This window comes from Odontesthes bonariensis, chromosome 11 (assembly GCF_027942865.1).
Source record: "Odontesthes bonariensis isolate fOdoBon6 chromosome 11, fOdoBon6.hap1, whole genome shotgun sequence".
Taxonomy (NCBI): Eukaryota; Metazoa; Chordata; class Actinopteri; order Atheriniformes; family Atherinopsidae; genus Odontesthes; species Odontesthes bonariensis.
Window position 1 is genome coordinate 10,964,748 of NC_134516.1, and position 24,221 is coordinate 10,988,968.

Here is a 24,221-nt window from a genome sequence, read left to right on the forward strand (position 1 = left end):
TTAGGGATTTTCCTCCCTTTACCTCATAGCAGCCATGGACAGAAAGGCATCACATACAACCTCCCTCTGTGGTAGAAAAGCAGATGGCGTCGGATTAGCATCTGAATGTGGGCATGCAGATCCACAGGGGATCTCCCGCTCCACCCGCTTCCCCGTATGGGGTTAGGTGAGCCGAGGGAAAGAAGGCTCTGGAAAGACAGAATCAATAATTGGCGCCCTGTGGCGCTCAGACGGTGGAAGTGGCAAAAGCCGGTGGCTTTAAACATTGCCGATGGGGAGCGCTGAATTGCCCGTCTTGAGATATTTTTTTACCGAACATTGTGTGAAATGTGAACGCAACACAGCAGAGGAGCAGGCCTGAGATGGCAATCGGGCCTAATGCTACTGTAGACATGACAGAGATGATATCAGGGCACATACCATGGGAATCTGCTTTGTACTTCATGTCTGAAAAAAAACATGCTGGTATCAGCAATGAGCTTCCCTCATTGCTTTCAAGATCTAACTGACACAGGAGGTTGACCAACAGTAATCTACGCAAAGACTTCTTAATGCTCGGAAAATTAGTAAAATGTTGGCTCCCAGACTCGTGTATGAGAAATGCAGACAGCTTAGTGTGTGTGTGTGTGTGTGTGTGTGTGTGTGTGTGTGTGTGTGGGGGGGGGGGGGGGGGGGTTGAAAAAGATAGGTTCCTATGAGACTCAATCACCGACCAGAATTGGCTGTGTTCATCATTCGGTCTTTGAAACTTGTAAAACGAGTGACTATCAGGTTTATAGGGAAACTGGGGCTAGATTTTATATACATGCCAAAACATATGGAGCATGAGTAAAATAATATGTAAAAAACTGCATTGTGGCAAGTCATTTTCCCATGTGCGAAAGCTTCATTGGCTTTTCCAACAGAAGGAATTTTTATTGTTAAAGGATTTCAAGGACAGTTTAGCCTTCCATTACAATGTAACAGGAAACGCATTTAAGAACAGAAAACAAACAAGCGTTGTATAGTTTGAAAGTCGTTTTGTCTATGGCAGTGGTTCCCAAATTGTGGTACGTGTACCCCTAGTGGTACGTGGAGGTACTGCAGGGGGTACGCGGCGCACAGGGAATTTTTTTTTAATTTTTAAATTTTTATTTATTAAGGCGTCACACTTTTATGGAGGACTGTTTATGAAGGAGACTCCAGTTTTGTGATGAATGTTGCCTGAGTTAGGCCTGTTAATGTATTCTTAAAAAGACAGAGAAATGAGTTATGTTCATGTATTCTTAAAAAAGAGAGAAATGTTACTTGTTTAAGTTAGATAAAATAGGAAGATTATTTTCATTTAGTATTTATGCTATTTTGGTTAATTATTTATATTCCAAGAAAATGTTTTTTATTCTTATGTTGAATTCAACTGAGGTTAAAAGAAAAGAGAGAGAAAGCCTGAGAATTTTATGTTCAAGTTAAGGATATTAAATAAAATGATTTTCATCTAATAACCACTGTGTTGCTCTACTTTTGGAGAATCATCGCACGCGTTGTATGTGTGAGGGGGTACTCGTGGTGTGACAAGAAGGCTCAGGGGGTACTGATGTTTTCTGAAATATCATTTCATTTCATTGATGCATTTCTTATATTCTGCCGTGTTCTTGCGTTGCTTTGCTTTGCCAAGTGTTGTTCAGTTTTTCACCTCAAGGTCACCACAAGACTGAGCCAACGCTTGACACCGTTGGCCATACGGTGAGTCAATGACTTTTAAGCACTGCGGATGTACCAAGTGGACATCTGTGGAACTGGGAGTTCAGGCTCTTCAGTTTATCACCTGTTTATCACCAGCCACTGTCAGCATTCAAAGGGCTAACTCCACTGGGTCAATGGCATCCAGAAATACAAACCTCGCCCTGTCACAAAGCTCAGTATGGTGAAGAGCAACACTTTCTTTTCCCCGAGGCCACTCACTAACATCTGCTAATACTCCAAAACACAGCCGATGGCTCCTTTTTCCACCAAGATTTATGCTAGCTGATTTAACGAGGTGACCCGAGGCAGACGAGCCTTCAAACCGACCTTCAACAGACAGCACCTTGGGGATGAGTCAACGTCACCCGGCCCTTTAATGCCGAGCAGCGGTTGCCTTTACTTACAAGAGACATAAGTCTCAGTTAAAAAGAGACGAAGAAAAAGTGATTTCTCATTTTCTGCAACTGAAACCATCAAGCACAGACGATAACAGAAATGGACACAGCAATCAGGGGACTGCGGTGTGCCGAGGGGGTCAAAGGTTTTGTTGCACTCTGTGTATTCTTGGGTCAAGATGGACAGAAAAGAGTGCTATTTTCTAGGCTCCTGCCCGTATCCTCTTTACTACAGAGAGCTACACAGAAGGTCCACACACTGGTACTCAAAAGGGTCATTCCTTTCAGCAACTGGTTTCCATGGCAGGCGTTGCCGTGGTGAGGGGGGCCCTTGATGGCCCCAATAAAGCAGTGGGCACGGTCAGTGCTTCAAAACAATACAGACACTTCGAGGTGAAGGATATTTGTGAATGAGGGGCTCACAGCATGTAGTACAAGGGTGATTATTTTCATAATTCATCTACTTTCCTGGTTTTATTCAATCATTTAATTGCGTGGTCCATAAAACATGAAGCATTTAGTGAAGACAGTCTATCATAATATTACATAGTTTAAGTGTTCTGTTTACTTTCTGCAACATTTCTAAACCTAGAATTGAATTGACTATCATGTACAACCAGGAAAAGAAGCTGGAAGCCCAAATTTCCATCATTTTAACTTGAAAATAACACATTTTCTCTTGATTGTTTGTTCAGTAAATCATTGCAACTCCAGAACAGTGTTTTCAGATTACTTTGTTTGTATTACTTATTAATTCCGGAAAGTGTAAGCAACTGGCAAAAACGTGTTCCAGGGAGTAGCACAACGCTGAATTCTCACGGTCTAGTTATTTATAGCCAGTATATCCAAGTGTCGCTTTTTATTCAAAATTAGACAAAAAAAAACTTTCCAGTGTTCTACTGTTGTCTTATTACCCAGGTAGTTAGCCTTAATGACCATGTCAAATTTGATCAGAGTTTTTAGAATGTGTTTTTTTTTGGTCAGCTGGGCTGAGAAATGCCAACTTTAGCCAATTTCAGAGCAAAAATGGACCATGTTTAGACTGGAATTTGGGAAATATTGAAAATGATCTCTTTCAGGCTACAGTGTGTTCTTCTGCCCCATTACTTTCCTAGTTTAGCCTGTTAACATTTACAATTTAGCACAGTTGAAGTGGATTAGAATCCCTCAGCAGTTTTTGGACTTCATAATGCCTCTAGATGAAGGCAATCGGTGGCTAAAGTGATAACAATGCGTAGAGAGGCAAACTTGAATGTGTCAATCAAAGCCGGTCGTACAAACCTAAAGATGTACAGTTAATCTAAGGTTGCAACTCTCTGGCATTTTAGTTGTACGTTCATCTTTTGACTCAATAAAACAATTTGTTGGGTCATAAGACTGTGTCAGTTACTGAGTAGTATTTTACCAAAATTCAAAATGATGCTTCAGAGTGTTTGTATTGAGAATCAAAATATTCAAATCTTCTTTTGTGTTAAAAAATGTCTTATTTATCATCAACCCAGTTGACTGTTTTTGCAAGTAATTGACTCTTATAACAAGGAGCATAAGTACATTTAGTGCACCTTTGTCTGGAAAAGATAAATCTTTGTCAAACCAACTAATTGAACAACCAACTAGATTTTTTATTTATTTGGATAAATCAATTAAATCCCATCCAGCATATCTATCTTCCTTTATCTGCATTACATTTGAGAGATGATCAGGGCTCTTAAGTCCTCCTTCAGGCACATTCGGCGGTGGTCACAGTAAAATCCCTTCCTGGAAGCCAGCCAGGATGTCCACTGCACACAGTCAGCTGCTGTGTTCATACAATCTAGTCAAAAACAGACGAACAGAGAACCTGATGTGCCACTGACACATTCATGCCATCCATCTGTTTCTTCATTTCACACTGGCTTCACAGTCCTTCTGTGTGTTACGTTCCCATGTACCGGGGGTTGTCTATTCATCCCCAACGTGGCCCTGACCGGCAGATGCACTCAAGCATCCGCACTAACACAGTTTAGGACATGTTCTGGCTTATAGCTTCAAGCTCTGAGAGACAATTTCCCCTGAATCCTTGGGGAATTACTTCCATGACTATCCAACCGTTTCCCCTTAATGGATGAACTGGAACCTATACATTGCGATGCCACTGAGAAAGCTCACAAAAAAAGCATGGAGAAACTTGATAGAGTCTGTATGTTTTAACAATACATGGACTCCAACAATGAGCCTCTTTCAGTTCTCCAGCGCACTTCACTCTGTATTCGAGTAAAGTCGCTGCCAGTGCGCTGTTTGCAAAAGGGATGAGGAGCAAAACAATCTCGCTGTTTAACTTACACATCTGGAATTCATAAAAGCTCAGCACTACGTAGTTGAGCTGATGCGCTAGGCTAAGCATGGTCCACGGCCCATTCAGGAAGAAGCTAAGGCCCATTTGTGGTTTCTTCCCACTGCTGGCCCAGGTCATAGTCCGAAAAAATACGGCCAGCCTAACATATGCTGCTTGAAGTACAACCGCTCCATCTTAAAATAGCTTTGGCTACACATGGACAAAGTGAACTGCTCATTGAGGGAGCAGAAACGTATCTTTCCCATTTTGTATGTTCAAGACCTTAAGCTTCATGGCAAAAAAAATGTATAAATTGAGGAAACAACACAAACTTAAACAATGCATTATTTCCTGTCATTTTGAAAAAAAAAAATCATTAGAACACAGTGTTTCAGCGAATAGATGTCCACGTTTTTTGCTGTATGGTGTTTCATTTAGACAATAATCTGACCCTTAAACACAAATTCAGGTGACTGAAATTCACAAAGCCAATCAAATCCAGCCAAGTTTGAGGGTTTCATTCACATTGAAACCCATTCAGAAACCAGCTGGCAACATGCAGTCATAAACCACGCCATAAAATTATCCACATATATGTCAGCAGCCCAGTTGCTTGCAGTTTTGGGTGTCAATTAGGGGTGTGAACCCACTAACAGCAAGTTAAAAGCTGAACAATGTCATTACCTCACTAAGACGGAGACACATAAACATCCTGCTTTAGCTCAGAGTGAACATACAACTGAGTTTTTGTATGGAATGCGTCCAAACTGCTCCAAGAAAAAAAAAAAAAACAAACAGAAAGCTGTCTAGAGGAGACACGGAAGATTGAGGCACATGGATCAACATGGAGCGGATTTACTGGAACCAAGCCAACCTTTGACTGGTAAATTCAGAGAAAAATGTCTCTATTCTCGAGCCTCTCTATGCACAATGTTGACCTCACAGATTACCTAACGTGGTTAAAACACCGGACAGGAAGTGAAAGCATCAGAGAATATTATAGATGCCAATAACTGAGTGTCGGACTACCCTGCATGAGTGTCCTCTCTGTCGAGAGGCATCGTCCGTGAGGAATGAAATGTGACACTGGCTGTCAGGGCTAGTTTGGGAAGCTTGCCGTTAGTCAGCCATTGATGGGGCTCTGGTGCAAGGACAAACCGCGTGGATGAATGATTACAGAGCCCGTCCTGTGCCAAGGAGGTCACAGGGTGGTTTTTAGCACCAAAGAAATTGCTGTTTGCTTGAAATCTCATGCTCAGGTTCGACACAGATCCTCAGATGCACGCTGTTTCGAGCTGGTTCTGGAATGCAGATTGTCCATGATGGTTGAGTGTGATGCTGTGTGAAAAAAACAAAAACCATTGGGTGTTTTACACCGTTTTTGCCACCAAAATGACTACAGACGCGGTGTGTTTGGTAAGGCATGTCTGCTCCATATGCAGGTCAGCGGGCCTCTCTGACGTAGGTGAATTAGATTAGGTCCTTCTCACAGTCAAGACTTAATTACCTACTAAAGCACAGTTATGCCAGCTCCCATTAGGCATCTGTTGCGTAAAAAGGCCTCAGACATGCGGAACAGCGAGGAACAGACATGCATCCTGTGTCTTGAAACACCACAACAACGGCGCACTGTGCTTCCGCCCCTCCTCACCGACACCAGACAAACAGTAGGTGCTCTCCACCTGAGCGAGCTCACATCTACCCATAAACGATTCCAGCAGCTGATCTTTACCCCAAACATTCCTCCATTGCGATCATTTCCCATTTCGGATCAGCAGCCAAGACGGCGTGTCTTAATTTCAGAGGAGTGCATCGGGGCTTCCGAGGTTTTTGGAATCCAGACTGTACACCTAACCAGGAATGACACTGGGGAAATATGCTTAAACACGGTGCGGGGAGGGAGGTGGATTGGGTTTCCCGGTGGCTGGAAAAGTAAGACGTGTCTAAATGTAAAGCCTCCTACAGAAAATTCACCCGGACACCTAAGAATTGGAAAAGAATTGCAGGTGGATTCAAACCCAACCTGTTCTCTCCTGATTAAGGTCATTTCAATTACTCCACCAGTGATTAGACTCAGTCCAATCTGGTCTGACAGAGGCTTGTAGGCAAAACTTGATACACAACTTGCCTGCTCTCCTAATGCACTCTGTCAGCTTCTATTTGGCCCAAGTTAAGAAACACTTAATCTACATTAAATGTTGGAGTAAGGGGTTGTTTCCAGTCGCCGTCTTGCGTAACAAGCCTCATTCACATGTGTTCTATATTTGTGTTTCTACAATGCACAGCGAAGAGCTGCAACAGTGAACTCAATTAGGCTCCCCAGCACATGGGAAATGATCTATAAATCTAATCAATTTCTGGTAAGACTTTCTTGGATGTTCATTTTTTAATCTTCCAGTCTCATAATGCCACATAATATAAAAGTCCATATCTACTTCCTGTTGGCTTTTTTTTTTTTTTTTTTTTTTTTTTTTCCCCCCCCCGAGTTCCTGCACAGGCATGAGCAAACACACCAATATCCATCATGCTTGTGAAGGCACTGTTTTCATTACCTATCTTTTGTCATAGCCAGGGTCTTACGGGATTGCAACTGGAATGCGCAAACACACAGATCAGAGTGCAGTTTCGCGTGAGAGTCCATTCCCCTTTCACATCCAGTCTCGGGGAAATCTACGGCTCATGCATCTCGTCTGTAAGGAGAAGCTGGGGCGGCACTGACAGGAGGAAGGCTGGGCATGCGGTCTGCACATTTTCCTTTATCTACTGCAGGGCATTTATGAGAAAACACACTGCAATCCAACAGGAAGGATCTCACAGAACATAAATGCGTATCACAACAGAGTTAACTGCGTGACCCTTATTAAAAATGCATGTGATCTGGGAGCGATGCAACCTTTTGCTGATGCAAGGTGTTACTCCCGGGCTGGCCTACTCCCACATGCGCCAGGCACGGCCACCGGTAAAGGACGTATACTAGAAAATGCGCACTGAGATGATTAGAATTCCATAAACCTATACTTGTGCACATTAAATTGACTTCCTTTTCTTCACGTGCGGCTGAGTGCTTTGCTGCAGTGGATGTGGCAGGGCGCAGCGCCGGTTTCAGCACCAAAGAGGCGTGGACCAGAACAAAAGGCGCAGCAGCGGAGCGCGGCGCAACCAGGGGACGCAGCAAGACAGCGACACCTCACCGCAAATAAATCCCACATTTTCCACTCACACGATTGAGCTCCTTTTTTAATTTTTTTTTTTTATCCTTAATCTTCATTAAAAAAAATGGAAAAAAAAATTGTAAATTACAAGCGAGATTTTAACGCATCAAACTGAGGAATCATGTCTGAAAAATCGTATCGCACTACATAACTGCACATGACACCAAAACGCGCTCACTCACCGCAGTTGAGGATTAGCAGGCTTAAATGCCGGCATGAATACAAAAACTTTTACTGTCAGTTCTGCGTTAAAGTCTGCTAAACTCCCTGTTAATGCCAATTTGAGCGAGCAAAACTCCTTTACCAGTAAATAATACACAAAGCTTTCTCGTTCTTACCTGGGGCTTTAAGCTGCTGAGCGGCACTAAGACCCTTGTGTGTGTGTGAGAGGAGCTGTAGCCTAGTGACAATGAGAGTGTTATGGGGCCCTGAGATCCCGCCCCTTGCAAATTAAGCTACCGTAAGTGCACCAGTATGGGCGCGATGGGGTTTGGTCTGAATGACACATGTGCAGTGCGGCATCTTTGGGGCGAAGATGTGCAACAGATGCATGCACCCATCCATCCAAAAGAAACACACGCTGATGGATGCTGACATGGTGCCGGACCGTGCGCGCCATCAGACGCAGAGCGAAATGTCAAGTCACTGTTGGTTTGGGGGCCTCTGCGTCTCCACCATCATGACCGAGAAAAACTCTGTCCCCGCAGAGCTGAAACACCGGGGTGTGGCTGTTGCTGAGGAAATTCGGAGAGGAGAGAGGAGGAGAGGGAGGGCGGGTGATAATGTGGGAAGGAGGGGCGAGGGGGGTGAAGATGAGAGGGAGGTGGAGCAGTGAAGAGTTGCTACGCTTCGGTCGCCTGCAGGTGAGGCGGGTGCTGTCTGCTCTCTCAAGTGGTACTGATGTGACTTTTTTTTTTTTTTTTGGGTGGGGGAGGTTGAACATCCACAGGCATCGCCGTCATAAGGACACAGTGTATTAAAACCGTGTATTCAAGCAACAAGATACTGGAGATGTATGGTTCACTATTCAATCAATCAACAATACCAACAAAAAACAAAGCAAATAAAAACAAAACTCAACAGGATGATCTAAATAAAACAAAACAAAACAAACAAACAAAAACCCCATGTCATCTTATTACAGAAGTAATAGTTATTACAAAGTTATTACAGAAGTAATTACAGACGTAATAAGATGACGTGTTTTTTTTCTGAAGATGAATATGCTTCAATTCATCCACTCACATTCAACAACCTTCTTTTTCCTGTTGCAAAGGAATCAAATGGAAGCCTGGTCATTTGTCACTCTTAGGCAACCTTTGCCCATTCATTTGCTGCCCCCTATCGATGGAAGCACAACAATACACCGAGCGCGCCGCTGCAGCTTCTGTGCATCTACATCAGGAGCCTCCGCAAGATTTGAGCCCCAACCCTATACGCTGAATTACAGCAAATATGCTTCAGCTATCAAGCAAAGGTGCAGGAACGTTTTATTCAGCATTTAGTTTATTCTCATTTTCAGGATCTGTATGTTACACGTATTTCGTTAAGTCGACAGTGAGGGTACAGGTCTGAAACACGCGAGCAACTAAAAAGCAGTTAAATTTACACAAAATAAATCTCTTTTAGTCCATTTTACTTATTTTTCTGTGATTTACCACAATATATATATTACACAATATGCAAACAATTGACACTCTTGTGAGTGTAAAAAAAAGAACAAAAAGTGACAGGAACTTATTGTATGTTTTAAGATGAGCTGCAATTTTTACTAAGATTATTGTTGAATGTTCGACTGATGCAACCAGGCCTGAAATGGATAAAAAAAAAAAAAAAAAAAAGATTGCCATTTGTTCACAGATATGTGACGTCAACAACATGTTCACACTTGCTGCACCCTAAAAGTCACACCAGGCAGCTGTATAATCACCAACTGAATTTAACTGAGTACAAGAGTTTTATTACCAAACCTTTCAACATGTTGAGGATAAAAGGCACAGTATTGCTTTAATGCCATTATAAGTAAAAAAAAAAAAAAAAAACGTGATTAAACTACATTCTGACCACTAAGGCCCTTCTCAATCACAATTGCACTTTCGGAAAGTGAAAAAAAAACAAAACACAAACAATCGATCTGTGCACAGCCGCCCTCTTCACCCAGTGCTCCTCCACCTGCATCTCACTTCTGGCTGATGATGCCACGGCCGATGAGCTCCTTCATGATCTCATTGGTGCCTCCGTAGATGGACTGAACGCGCGAGTCCACAAATGCCCTGAAAACGCAGACAGATGAGTTCAGCTGCCAGTTAATGGATTGTGAACACAAGCAAATACTGCTTAATACTGCTTCCCTCCCCCATCCCTGTTGCAGAGTATGTGACACTTCTTACTTGGCGATTGGGTATTCCCACATGTAGCCCCAGCCTCCGTGGAGCTGCAGGCACTGAGAGGCCACCTTGTTCTGGAGATCCGACGCCCTGAAGATGAAGGAAGTTAGCATGCGGCCCATTTAAAGATTTGCTGGCAACCCCCACTGCCACTAGCCTTTCTATGTATTCTTACCAGTACTTGGCCATAGAGGCTGTGGGGGGGTCCAGGCGTTTCTCAGCAAGGAGTTGAAGGCAGTTATCGACAAAGGCTCGGCCCACACAGATCTCAGTCTTCAGCTCTGCCAGCTTGTGCTGCACAGTCTGTGGGGTAAAATGTACAAATTATCACTCTGTACTTGCATTTTTTTTTGGACAAACAGTAATCCGAAAGTGTCAACACATGCACACCGTGCGTCACCAACTCAATTCCCCCTCCTGTGTATGTATACTGGGACAAAGGACCGTGGTCCGGTTAAATGGCCTTGTCGAGCCAACTGTGAAGAAGGCGTTTGTAGTGACACTACTGGAATAATATCACCATTTTATCACCATTAGTGGTGGGCATAGATTAATTTTTTTAATCTAGATTAATCTCACTGAAATCTTGAAATTAATCTAGATTAAAATGGCTCATTCAGAATATGCGTGCTACCCAAGTAATGACTAAAAATCAGTCTTTGAGATAGGGTTTCTTAATACAGGGGGTGCATTAAACCAGGTGCTCACGCGCTTGATCATCTCGAGGGTGGAATTCCACCGTGTTGGAACATCTTGCACGAGTGGCTCCTGAACTTGCCCAAAGGAGGTTTGCTGGACTTTCAGCTCGTCTGCGTTGGCCGGACTGTGTTTGAAATGTCCCACCATTTTACGACACTTGGCAAGTGCAGCATCAACCCTCTTCTCGCAGTGACATTACAATCGCTCTCTATACAACATGTGCAACACACGGCAGATGCTCGAAGGGCAGTATCCTCCCTGCGGCCACCATATTAGGAGCGCTGTCTGTTCCAACAGAGCAGATTTTGTCAACTATCCCCCACAGATTAGCGACCTCCATAAACTGCCTAGCACAGGCTTCTGCAAAGTGGCGTTCTTCTGTTTTTATCACACCTAACGGCAGACAAAGTACATCGGCCTACACCCGAGCTAAAATATCAAGGTAAAAGTCATCACAGTTTGCTTACCTATTTTGACCCAGTTCCCAACCCAACTTTGAGAATAGATTAACAGCGATATTTTTTATATCGCCCGATAAGACTCAAATTATCGCAGCACGTTAACGCCGATAATGGCCCACCACTAGAAACAACGTTTCAAAAACTGGGCCGAACTAAACAGCGTCGGGCTGTGGGAGAAGCTGGAACAGAACGCAGAGGACCAAACGTGACGCCGTATCACCCAGTTAAATGCAAGGTCTTCAATTTATCAGTCATTTTGAACTAAATAATCCAGTCATCAGATATATTTCTGAAATGTTTCAAGTCATAAAACAAACTATTACAAGTTTCACACAAATTACTGGCATGTCCAGTCAGCCCCATGTGAGACACACTGCAGGACACCGAAGGCCCACATTGCTGTTTTATGTCCTTCATTTTGTTGTCACGGATACTGAAAAGAACAAAATGTGTCAGTCTTACTGAAAGAGAGAAAGAAAGAAAAACAGTTCTGACATTTTTCCTTGCATTTCATTGCAAAAAAAAGAAAAAGAAAAAGAAAATAGGCAAAATAACATTCCAACTTTTTCAGAAAAGCATTCTTAGGCCTCAGTGACTTTCATATTGACAAGTGTTCTAAACGACCCCACCACAAAGCAGAACTAAATGCTCTCTCCAGAGAATTCAAGACGACTTGCCCAAGTCACTATAAAGTGCTCAAAAGATAGGAACAAGTGCAGCAACACTGCAACAAAGGTAGCGAAAAATAACCCAAGAAGACCTTGAGTCCATCCATCCATCCATTTTCTATACCCGCTTAACCACCTAACCCAGTGGTCATCGGGCGAGAGCCGGGGTACACCCTGGACAGGTTGAAGACCTTGAGTACTGTAGTAAACGGTCTCCAAAGAGTGCCAAGCTAATCATAAAAGTCAGTTGCTAGCCAAAAAGACATCAAACACGTGTGCTATCACAACCTGAAACAGAGGGCACGTGTTACAGAACATGCTGCTCTCTGCATGCCCAACAAAATCCTTGCTGCTTTCAGCCTTTTGAGCAAGTTTTAACTAGTCCTAATCAATAAGAGCCGAATGAGCTAACACAGAGATATGTTTAGTAACTTGTCTCACCATATTTGAATATGTGGATTTGATCTTTACTTGTTTTCACGCACACTCAAATATGGTGGGTCAAGTTACGAGACAAATATACAAGCTTACAAAACTTACGACTCCGTCTTAGCTCCATAGTGGATGCTTAAAATGGAAACTCGTGAGTAGGCAACAAACCAGAGATAAAAAAAAAAAAAATCCTCGAGCAAACTGATGTGTAACCCTGCTTGGAGTAATCGCCACACTTCGAAGAAAAATGAAAAAAAAAAGCTCAAATCCACTTCAAGAAAAAAAATATTCAAAAGATCCTGGACAAGCCCCCATAGTTTTGTTTCCCTTTAATCTTGCTGGGATATCACAATTGTTCATTTCTTGTGGTGAATATGAGCACTTAATATAATTTATTATTATTTATTTATTTTTTTTTACAAAGGGTACTTTTTCATACAGACCTGTAGGTGAGCAATAGTCTTGCCAAAAGCTTTCCGCTGCAACACATAGTTCCTGGTTTCCTCAAACATGAACTCACAACTCGCTATGGCCATGTCTGCAATCAACAGACGCTCCTTGTGTAAAAAAAAGAAAAAGAAAAAAAAAAAGGGATGATTTAATACGACATTAACCAAAGTTAATTTATAACTAAGACAGCTAATGACTTGTGGGAGAGGGTCCATTTGTCACCTGTGGCAGTTCATTCATCAGGTAGTAGAAACCTTTGTTGAGTTCACCCAAGAGGGCACTAGCTGGGAGTCGCACATCTTCAAAAAACAGTTCAGCCGTGTCCTTTGAAAATAAAGAGGGGGAAGTAGTAAGAGGACAACATGAACATCCGGACATGAAGCCTTAGCTTGGCCTGAAGAATGACTTTGATAGTGGTAACAGTGAGCTCCCGCACCTGTGCCTTCAACCCAATCTTATCCAACTTGCGTCCTTTCTGGAAGCCCTTCATACCGTCCTCAACCAGGAATAGACTAATACCATGTGCCGCAGTCTTCGCCTCGCGGTTGGTCACCGTTACCACCACCACCAAATCGGCCATCCAGCCATTTGTGATAAACACCTGAGGAAGTGAGAGGGTAACTTCAAGGCGATGTTGACATACAATTATGCATTCTTGGTTTTACCACACAATACCTTGTTGCCATTGAGGATCCAGTCACTACCGTCCCTCTTGGCATGTGTCCTCACACCCTGAAGATCACTGAAAAGATAAAGTGGCCAGGTCACCAATGCCACGCCATATTAGATTCTACATACATTGTAAGATTGGGTCTTGACCTTCCTGCTCCTGGCTCAGTCATGGCAATCGCAGAAATGCATTTCCCAGCAATCATGTTGGGAACAAAGCGCTCAATCTGTTCCTTGCTGCCATATTTGGTGATGTAGGGTAGGACAATATCAGAGTGCAAGGAAAAACCTGGGCCACTGCAGTTACAATACATTCTGAAGGACAGAAAACCAGTCTCATTTGCCAAACTCAGTCATTGTTTGAACTCAGATATATGAACAGCAGCAATCTTTGAAGGGAAACCCACTGCTCCTCCCATGTGATAGCTGTTGAAAACAGGTCTCCTCCGATACCACCGAGCTCCTCTGGTATCATTATTCCCAGGAGGCCTTGCTCACCAGCCTTCTCCCACACCTCCCTGCTCACCTGACCCGCCTTAACCCACCTGGGGACAAGGACAAAGGGATTAAAAAACAGCACAGTTCAATGATTTTTTGTTTTACCTCTCTGTCCAACGTCAAATATCAACAACCACCTCAACAAGAGGCTTTTGCTTATTCTTGCTGTTACCTACTCATTGTGGTGTGGAACCACTTCCTCTTGAAAGAAACGGCGAACGCTTTGTCTGAAGATGTCGTGGTCTTCGTTGAAGATCCGGCGGGTGCCGATGTCCATTAAGCCCCTGGCGCTGGAGGTCTCCGGTCGAACTGAGGGGCCATGCTCCCCATACTCCTGGGTCTGACTGTGTTGTTGTCTGGGGGGGGGGAACTAATCTGTTATCTGATGCAATTTCAATCCATTTTTGGGGGGTTTGAGAAAGAAATAACTTGTTATAGTTTTCCATCAGAACACACAAAGGTCCAAAATCACTTTAATCAGAACCCAAACGAAGAGAAAGAAATACTGGACTGAAAACAAGCGTTACTAGAATAGTTACTATTAGTTAGAATCGGAAGCCAACTTCAGCGTCGTGTCAAAACTTGAGGTTAGATGCGCAGTAATATTAAATAATAAAAAAACAGCCACAATCCCGCATCTGTACCATTTTCAAGTCATTAAAATAAATAAATGAACAACACATTATTACACAGGTGACTCGTCACAATAAAAGGAAGTGTGTCAAAGGTTACTGCGACCCACTTACGGACCAACTTTTGAATGAAGTCGAATAAATAATGAAAATTTTCACTTTGAGTTGTAAACACAGCTACCGTCACAGGAAGTAAATGTATCACTCAAACAATACACATAAACTTAAAACACTTAGCAATGTGGATACATATTCCTAGCTCGAAGTTAAAAATAATTTAAAAAAAACAACCAAGACATATTTAACCTTGCATTGGTCACAGAGAGCACCCGTCCTCGTCCCAACACGTTTCTTAGTCCAAAAACGCAAGGTTTGATAGTTCTTTTCACAAACATCTCTGCAAAAATACAGCAACTGATCAAACAACAGCTCAAGAAATAAGAAATGAAAACAAAGATCATCTGGTAAAGACTCATGTGTAAAGACCCACTGCTTGGTCCCTTTAAACTGTAGTCTGTGTGGTTGACAAAAAAAATACGATTTTCTTTCTATTCTTTTTTGAAAACATGTCTTGTTTGGGTCTAACTTAGTTTAAATAAATCATAAGATTTACTTTTAAGGATTCTATCTAGGTTGATTCATGAATAAACCATTGACAAGTTTGAGGATTCCGCCCTCAAAAACAGCATCAGAGTAAGACCTCTTACTTTTTCTTTTTCGACACTTCTTCTTTTACGAAACACAAGAGGCATTCAGACTCATTACTGCCACACACTGGCCAATTGTGTACGTGCGCTGAAACGTATTCAAGGAGTGAAAAAACAAAACAAAAACTAGGCATATAAATTGGCTTTATTCTTACACTTTATGTATTCATATTCTGTAGTTCTCTAGATAATCTATGTTCCTAGTGTGTACGTTACACTCTGCTCATACAACGCGAATGTATGTCCAACACTTTAAGATGACGTAGCGGGATAAAATAACTGGGTCAGATAAAGCGTCTCTTAGGACAGATAGGTCTGGTACAGTAGATGCACGCCTGAAACAACACTCACACACACACATCGCTTATCACATCCAAAGAACATGACAAAGACGGTGGATGGCCTGCTCACAGCATTAGTAAGTATTCAATGATGCGTCGTCAAATGTAGGTACAACCTCTGTGAGATAAAGGTGGATATAAATATGAAATGTGTCCAGATATCGGGGCTCTCTCTGATGGAGGCCCTGCGAGGGCTCTGTCTCTCCGAGTTCAGCACGGCTAAACTTCACATGTGACCACGAATAAATACTTTGTTTAATTTAAGATTCCTCCAGCTTGTTCTTGGGCTTCCAATAAAAGAATCAGGCTAACATATATGTGTAATATATCCATCTATGTACAGATTCAATTCAATTAAGTTTAGTTTAGACAAAAAAGGGAGATTGGATATAGGTCGATAATTAGCTAACACTTCTGAATCAAAATTAGGGTTTTTTGTGTAAAGGTTTAATTACAGCAATCTTAAAAGTCTGAAGTAAATATCCTATCAACAGATTGATTGAATCCAATATGGAAGTGTTGGTTAAGAGGAAAACTTCCTTGAACAGTCTGGTTGGGATTGGGTCTAAAATACAAGCCGATGGTTTAGTAGAGACTATTGCTGTCACTAGCTCAGAGAGATCGACTGGACAGAAACAATTTAAATACAAATCAGGTTCTAAATATACTTATAAAGCTGATTTACTTTATGACACATTAATGATAATAGTGGGATGGATTCCGTTAATATTCTCTCTAATAGAAACAATTTTATTGATAAAGAATCTCATGAAATCATCACTGCTGAGAGTTAAAGGAATAACTGGCTCAACAGAGCTCGGACTCTTTCTCAGCCTGGCTACAGTGCTGAAAAGAAACCTGGGATTGTTCGTATTCTCTTCAATAAAGGATGAATAATAAGCAGTTGTAGCTTTCTTATACGTTATTAAACTATCTTTCCAGACTAATTGAGACTCTTCTAAATTAGAGGAACGCCACTGTCTCTCCAGCTTTCTTGCAGTCTGCTTTAAAGCACGCAGCTGTGAATTATACCAAGGAGCCAACCTCTTCTGACTGATTACCTTCCTTTTCAGAGGGGCAACATTGTCCAGTGCTGTACGCATCGAAACTATAGTGCTTTCAACAAGAGAGTCAAGTGTTGCTGGAGTAAAGTTCAGGTCGCCGTCCTCTGTCATATCTGCACATGGCAGTGAAGAAAAGGATGATGGAATTAATTCTTTAAATCTGGTTACAGCATTTCTACTCATCTATCTATCTATCTATCTATCTATCTATCTATCTATCTATCTATCTATCTATCTATCTATCAGTTATTAAATGTTATGAGGGAACACTGTTAACTGTTCATTCTCAATGCTACAAGATCAAGGGTGCGATTAAGACAGTGAGTTGGTCTGTGATCACTTTGAGAAAATCCAGCAGAATCTAATATGGAATTAGAGTAAATATTTAGGCTGTCATTTTCAACATCTACATGAATATTAAAGTCACCCACCACAATGACTTTACCTGTACTCAGCACTAACTGGGATAAAAACTCTGAGAATTCAGACAGAGACACAGAATAAGGGCTCAGGTGGACGATGCACAGCAACAAGTAGAAGAGGCTTTTGTGATTTCCACTTTGGGTGGGAAAAACCCAGAATCAGATTCAAAAGAGCTCAAAACTAATCTTGGGTCCAGACCTGATTAGTAACCCTGATCAGAAGATAGCTGCCACCCCTCCTCTTCTGCCTGTGGTTTGGGGAATGTGAGCATTTGAATAGTCAGAGGGAGTTGATTCATTAATATGAATATAGATAGCCTACACATGTACGTACTTATGTACCTACATGTACAGAGATGAGATGACACAACATGATATTTCTCCCTCAAATACCTCAAGGGGGCAGTCTTTCGCAAGTTTCTTGCATTTGTACTGTAAGAAATGTGTCCAGAGCCAACAGGATATGAAGGCAAAAAGCTTGACTGGGTGGCGAATGGAACTACAGTAATTTTTTACTCAAACTACAACACATAAGTTGAATATTGTGGTACTTGAACTTGACAACATTTTAAGGGGAAACATCGCATTTTTTCTGCTTCCACACGTTGATCCGAAACTTTAGTGACTCGCCATACAAAAATGTACACTTATGAAGAGGCTGTGGAAGCCTCATAGATTAACCCGCACCCAGAAGAAATAAAACGTAAAAGCATGGCTAATTAGCTGAAAAAGGATCCTTTAAGCTACTTTTCATGGAGAAAAATGCCCCAAAATGTCCAGGTGTGTCTTTTTTTAAACGTGCGCAGTTGCGTTTCTTCTCGGTCGTTTGAACATTTTTGAAGGTCTGGGGTGTTGGACGGACAGAGTGAGCAGTGTGATGGGTCAGTTATCACAATGGGACAGTCGCGATCCCTTCGGAAGTCAAAAAAGATCTCAACAGTTGCTGCTCGAATTTTTAAAATTTCTTTTAGACAAATGCTACAGCTCATCGCAGTTCAACTGTCATTCCAAGACTCTTACTTATAGCAGGATGTTTTTACAGTGTTGTGTTACACCAGTTAACCACGGTGAATCAGGCCGATCTCAGGTACGTGTTTTTCTGGCAGGTGGGTCACAATTGCTCCGGAGCTCGCCCAGTCACGGTTGCCAGATTTGATGAGATTTTGGGTGTTTGGTCTGAGTTCGGACCGGACCACGGATCACGTGTGAAGAAGACCCTTACTGAATTAAACGCTGACCTGGTTCAGTCTCAGCAGCAACAGGACCCGAGCTAGCCTACTCTGGTCATTCACACTGAGGGTGATTATTTCAGCTGGGCTGCCTGAGTGGGGCCTTTATAAGACTGAACCACATTGACCACAATTTATTTTTTTGTTTTTTTCCACTGCTGATACTGTTGTCACATCATACACAGAATTGTAAACGATAAAGTAAGTATTTAAACTGTCGGATACACAACGCAATTCACCTCCCGATCAGTAGGCGTCGCTACGTTAGACGACTCAATCTTGCGACGTCTATCGTGAAAGTCGTTAATTGATTGTTCACCTTCCGGCTTCCACTCCTCACAGTGAACGATGGCGAGCGAGAGAGAAAGACTGTTGTTGGAGTTGGAGCTTATTGATTTTGAAATGCAAATAATTTTGACCAAATGTTGACCGGCACACAGTAAACTCTTTCAAAAATGGCGGTGTTGTTGTTGTGAGAGGAAGGCGCTAAAACCGGAAAAGTAATTCCGGAAATGATGTTGTTAGCCGACCAATCAAAACCCTTGCGGTCTCCGCGAGTCTCCGTCGCCTCGACGGATAGATAGGATTTTTGTCCGACGCACGCAAGCGACGGAGAGCGTCACCGTCTATGGAGAGGGCTCTCCGTCGCTCTCCGTAGACGACCATAAATCAGGCTTAATGTTAAAAGATTTTGTACCGACTCCTTTTTTACCTCATACATACTCTCCTTTTTCCAATTCCCTCGGCAATATACTTGATAGTGGGAAAGGTTTAGGTTTAGGTTTAGAGAAAGTTTAGAAGGAGAATTGGGACTCTTTTACCAAATGAGGCTCTGAGTTTATGAAATTTGCTCGAGTTTTAGTTCTTTACAGGTTACAGCAGCTTGTTGTCTACAGGTGTATGTGGGGCAATGAAAGGTCAAGGATCAGCCCAGGTGGAAAAGTTTATTCTCAAGTGTACAGAGTGAAAATAAATAAAACTTTTCAGGGAAGTGGGATACTTCTAGTGGTCTATCCACGCCTGCTCTCCAGCACCTTTGGCATTGCTGGGCCAGTGATGGCTTGACTGAATGAGGTGGCGGTGGGATGGGAGGGATCTACCCCCACTTAATGAGTGGTCACCCCTTCTCCCCCGTTCCTCACCCCATGCGGCGAGTGGAGACGCACCCCGGTGGAGGGGGGTGGTGGAAGTAGAGGCCGAGTGATGGGTGGCTACAACAGAGAGGCGATGTCCTGAGAGAGGAGGGTTTGAGACGAAGTGGAAAGGAAAACAAAATAAACAACAAGATGGGTTTGTTTCAACATCCCTTGTACATAGTCCTTGTCTTTCCTTGGTTGGTCTTTTAAACAGTGTAGATGTCCTGAACACTGTTGGGCTGCCTGTAGGTGAGCTACAGTTTCTTCCGCACTCCCGCCGTCGGCCTCTTACACAGACATGATGTGCTTGACGAAAGCTGCAGGAAGACGTTGGAATCATTAGCTTGCTGTTCCTATTTGATAAAAAAAGAAAAAGAAGAAAGCAGCTGGCAGATGAAAGCTTACCCTCATAGTGCACACTGCCGTTCTCGTCCTCCTGGCCGGTCATGAGGGCATCGATCTCGGGCTCGGTCATCTTCTCTCCTGTGGATTGCATGAAGATCGATGTCAAGGCCAAGTTCTCGTGCTAAGCAAACTATATTTGGACGCTTCTATATTTGGGGACTCACCCAGAGTGGACAGCACGATGCGCAACTCAGCACCCATGACTGTGCCGTTGCCCTCCTTGTCGAAGACGCGCAGACCCTCAACGTAGTCATCGTAGGTTCCCTTGGGGAGGGCGTCGACCTCCTTCAGCATGGGGATGAAAGCGTCGAAGTTCAACCTCTTGTTGGCCATGTCTGTTGAATTACACACACACACGCTCTTCTTAGCGGGAGAAAGCACAAACCCCCGCTTTTAATTTCGTTTGAACGTTGTGACCTCTCACCATCGGCGCTTGGGTTGCCCAGAATTTTTACAACGTCCTTGTTGGTGGGGTTCTGGCCCAGAGCACGCATGATGTCGGCCACCTGGTTGAAGCCCACCTGGCTGTCACCAATTCTGTCAAAGAGACCAAAAGCCTCCTTGAAGTCTGGTTGGTGGGGGGTGGGGGGTGGGGGGAGACGAGAAAGAACATTAAGTTCAGGATTCTGATACAAGCTGGTTAAGGGAACTGGCTCTAAGACATGAAAATGTTATCAGTGATATGTCTAGTATGACATAAATGCTCTCTTTCCTCTGTTTGCACCATCTCCTTAGCTTTTCTATTCTTCTCTTAGGAGATTCTTCCTTGTCTGTGGCAGCTGTGCGGTGCCACACTCTACTGGGGGATCAAAGACAGTCGAAGCCCCACGCTTCCACCATTGTTCGCGGCTAATTGGGCGCGACAGCTGTATCCACGCAGAGAAAATGAAGACTGGGGCCCGGACAAAGGTCGGCTATTTCTATAAATCCCATCAGGAGCTCAAAGTGACCTTTTTGACAGATTAATGCTCTTACGTGGCTCCTGAACAACAGCAACAGCTGTACCCCTCCACCCCAAAAACCTCCGCCCCTCTTCATTCTTGCTCCTGCTTGCATTGGGAGCATCCCGACAGAGACACCCAGGCCATATACAGGCAAGGGCGTGGGTTAAACGTAAGAATGCTGACCGAGGTGTAATCCACACCTTGTTGTGAACGTGCTCCAGAGGCGGCCAGCTTAATGCTAGATATGCTAACTGTACAAGAATGTACAGAAATACCATTCTGTTTTTAAACCTCTACATTAACATAAAGAGACAAAGCCCCCCCACCCCCACCGCCCCTTACAAAAATATCCAAATGTCACACATAGACAAATCATTCATGTATGTCTACAGATGACACATCTTTCAGTTGTGGACTCAAGTGATGAGGATGGTTTGGATTCTTTGTGTAAGGTAATTCCAGCCGGCATGCATCTTAAACTTTGACCCATGAGATTAACACCTAAATGGCTTGCAAGACGGGGCTAGGTCGTCTGAGAATAGACATCCTTGCCAACAACTGGACAAGCCAGGGGAATGGCATCCCTTATGGCGGTCAACCCAGCTTCCACCATTTTTCGCAGCCGATTCGGGCTACGGGAAGGAAAGCCTGCAGCCAGACTGGTTGTTTGTTAACTGGATAAATCTCTCTAAAGATGACACGTGGAAGTGTGACAACTGAACCGGAGGGCCCCAATTCTTTCTTCTGGAAAAGTGGCAGTGTCTGAGGATATCTTCTTTACTCACCCTCAATCTGGTCCGCTGAGAACTCAGTCTGACAAACACAAAAAAAGAAAAAACAAACAAACATGAACATAAACACTCGGAGAAATGAAAAATGTTTTTCTGAAAGGACAAAGAGCAAAGACAAATCTTGCAAGAATATGGGGGAAAAAAAACATGTTCTAAACTATTTTAAACACAAGTCAATTGGGAACCCATAAACAGGTGTCTTGGATTTTTCTACGAGCTCTCACAGACTTCGAGACACATCTAAGGCAGAGGTCCTGAGAGCAAGATCTCAGGTTCGCAATCTACAGCAAAGGTTACTTTTGCTGCAGCCTGTCAGAACCGAACCAGAAATTTCATTTCAAAGTCCCAATTCTAGGGGGCCATTTCTTAAAGCTGGAATCCAAACCAAGAAAAGGGGGAGAAAAAAATGAACAACCCCCCGCCCCCCCCCAAAGTATCTCCATCAGTAACGCCCCATCTAAAAGGTCCAAAAGACAACTCTGTACACACCATTTTGGAGAGCAGTAGCCGGAGGAGCGGAAAGAAAGGAGATGAGAAGCTGAAGTCCCAAGACAGAGTGGTCCTGAGCCATGGTCAAAGCCCCCTCTTATTTATTTCAGGCATGTGATGTCACGTATGCTAATGGCGCGGATCAGATGACACATTGGAACATCTTTAACTTTCTTAGGGAAAGAGGAGCTGCGCGTCCTCGGAGCGCTGGGAGAAGGCCTTTAGAAGGGGACAGGGCTATTTTTGGAACGTCAAGACTGTGTAAATACTCTGACACAAGATTTGAAACAGCTTTTACTTCTTCAAAGAAACAAAATATGTTAGCTTGCTTTTCATTTGACATTTTCCCTTTCAGGAGACGGGTAATGAGTGAAAAGGCAGAATACCTAGCTGCTCAGCAGCTCACTTCAGACGGCCTCCGGGCCCGGAGAGATCACTTACAAGGTGGTATTTTTAAACAGCGAGACCGCTCCTCCTCTTATGGTTAAATGACAGCAGGGCAAAAAGCTCTTGGAAAAATTGCCTCGACTTAGGCAGGTCTGGAGAAAGAGAACTTTGGGTGGCAATGAACTTGAGGGTAGTAAGTTTCATAATAATACCGGATGAGGTTCGTCTTATATCACACTTATCATCAAAAAATGAGCAACAAGGGAAATGTGAACGCTTTCTCACGAGCACCTTGTGTTGTTTTTTAGGCAGACAGGTGACAAATCAAAGGAAAAACCAGTTGGAGGCATTTTGCTGGCATGGTCCCGGTCGTTAGTGCTGTTTTCCAAGACAACAATACTTTGATGCGGACTGTATGATTTGGACTTTAGATCTCAACCTCGTTGGACGCTTACTTAGGCTAACGGGTTGGACAGAGAGTGACTCCGGCCTCATATAAGGCAGGTTGACGTGCATTCAGTGGAAGCTTCAAATGTCTGCGTCTGCAACAGAGCTCTCCATGGTGCTGACAGCAACAAGACAAGCAGGGATGGGAATTGTTAAGAATTTAGCAATTCCGGTTCCATTATCGGTATCGCTTATCGATTCGGTTCCTTATCGGTTCTCTTATCGATTCTCATCCAGTTATATAGAGAACAAATGGCTTTGGTTGCATTAACATTTTAAATTCAAATACGCACCCACATTTGATCTATTTTTGTCATTTTACTTTTTCCTGCCTTGGTGAAAAGGGTCGCTACAGGTATGCGGAAGCCTGCCTCAGTCTTGCAGTCAACTAAATGTTAATATCAGATGGAAATTTTTCGTACAGTATGTCGCTAACATTATTACAATCAACAGGACCTGGAAGTTTCACGTTACCTGGGACTTTTGAGAGGAAAGATGTGCACAGTAATTGCATGCTGCGTGGTCAAATGTTTCAGCATGATGGAGGTATTTCCCCCCCCTTTGTGATCAAAGCTCTGCACGTGTTGCAACTGTGCCCTAGTATTGTCCTTTTTGGTGAAATATAACCAAACTTTAGAGCGCTTCTGCCTCAACGCCATGTTGGAAACGTGCACATGACGCCATCGCACCAATGCATCAGACGTTAGCAGAATCTATAAACGGGATCGTTAGGCAGGCGGATTAACGATTCCACGGAATCGAACTACTGGGTTCTCGATTCCCATCCCTACAGACAAGGCACTTATTTCATGCAGTAGAGCCATAAAAGATTAAATAAAAAGGGTTAAATTTTCTATTAAACGTCCCAAGAATGAAAAAAAAATCACTGGTTTGGTCTCAAAAGTTTTTTTTTTTTTTTTTTAGTTTCTATTTGCTTTGTTCTTTTAGGCACTAAAGAACTTGTTTGTGGCTCCTACTGTCTCTGCTTAAGATCACACTGATATTTTTTTTCCAGCTGCTTTCGGATGTGATGCGGCTGAAAACTCCCATGCGCACAATTTGTTGTAAATTCAGTGTTTTCAAATGAATCATCATGTCAAAACTTAATTTCAGTGACTCTCTACTTTCCCTACACACACACATACATAAATAAATACACACACATATATATATAGAAAGAGATAAATATATGTATTTATAAATATGTGGACCCTGTCTGAATGAGAACACTGTTTTCTCTTTATAAACTTCACTTTTTTTTAAAGAGACTATTAAAACTACCACTTCTTTCACCATAACCATCCACCAATATCAGTTGTA

At 42.9% G+C, this 24,221-nt stretch overlaps 3 protein-coding genes across 4 annotated transcripts in view; all 3 read right to left on the bottom strand.

Annotated features, from left to right (window-relative positions):
- Positions 1-8,191, bottom strand: part of LOC142391618 (uncharacterized) — a 73,813-nt gene extending 65,622 nt beyond the window's left edge. For both annotated transcript variants that reach the window (XM_075477513.1, XM_075477509.1), the window contains exon 1: positions 7,982-8,191. The gene's annotated coding sequence lies outside the window, so the exon portion shown is untranslated. The remainder of the gene's footprint in view (positions 1-7,981) is intronic.
- Positions 8,192-9,131: 940 nt separating this feature from the next.
- Positions 9,132-14,994, bottom strand: acadl (acyl-CoA dehydrogenase long chain). The gene is made up of 11 exons (XM_075477524.1): positions 14,846-14,994; positions 14,084-14,263; positions 13,817-13,954; positions 13,560-13,724; positions 13,416-13,482; positions 13,177-13,341; positions 12,963-13,064; positions 12,734-12,847; positions 10,206-10,333; positions 10,034-10,120; positions 9,132-9,916 (listed from the first exon to the last, which is right to left on the bottom strand). The coding sequence occupies exons 1-11, from the start codon at positions 14,932-14,934 to the stop codon at positions 9,823-9,825; spliced, it is 1,329 nt and encodes a 442-aa protein (XP_075333639.1). The 5' UTR covers positions 14,935-14,994; the 3' UTR covers positions 9,132-9,822.
- A 4,233-nt stretch (positions 14,995-19,227) lies between these two features.
- Positions 19,228-22,150, bottom strand: mylz3 (myosin, light polypeptide 3, skeletal muscle). Its single transcript, XM_075477525.1, has 6 exons — positions 22,068-22,150; positions 21,573-21,600; positions 20,268-20,411; positions 20,008-20,178; positions 19,844-19,921; positions 19,228-19,755 (listed from the first exon to the last, which is right to left on the bottom strand). The coding sequence occupies exons 1-6, from the start codon at positions 22,068-22,070 to the stop codon at positions 19,727-19,729; spliced, it is 453 nt and encodes a 150-aa protein (XP_075333640.1). The 5' UTR covers positions 22,071-22,150; the 3' UTR covers positions 19,228-19,726.
- Positions 22,151-24,221: the final 2,071 nt, after the last annotated feature.

Bases quoted from the DNA above. Each gene is read 5' to 3' on its own strand.
- acadl (XM_075477524.1), bottom strand. From the start codon at position 14,934: ATGTTTGTGAAAAGAACTATCAAACCTTGCGTTTTTGGACTAAGAAAC. The intron at 13,955-14,083 runs GTAGGTAACAGC...CCTTGTCCCCAG, and splicing joins GTGGTTCCACACCACAATGA to GTGGGTTAAGGCGGGTCAGG. The intron at 13,725-13,816 runs GTGGGTTTCCCT...TCTGTCCTTCAG, and splicing joins GCTATCACATGGGAGGAGCA to AATGTATTGTAACTGCAGTG.
- mylz3 (XM_075477525.1), bottom strand. The intron at 20,412-21,572 runs GTGAGTAAAGAA...CCCACCAACCAG, and splicing joins CTCAGCGGACCAGATTGAGG to ACTTCAAGGAGGCTTTTGGT. The intron at 20,179-20,267 runs GTGAGAGGTCAC...GTAATTCAACAG, and splicing joins GGGCAACCCAAGCGCCGATG to ACATGGCCAACAAGAGGTTG.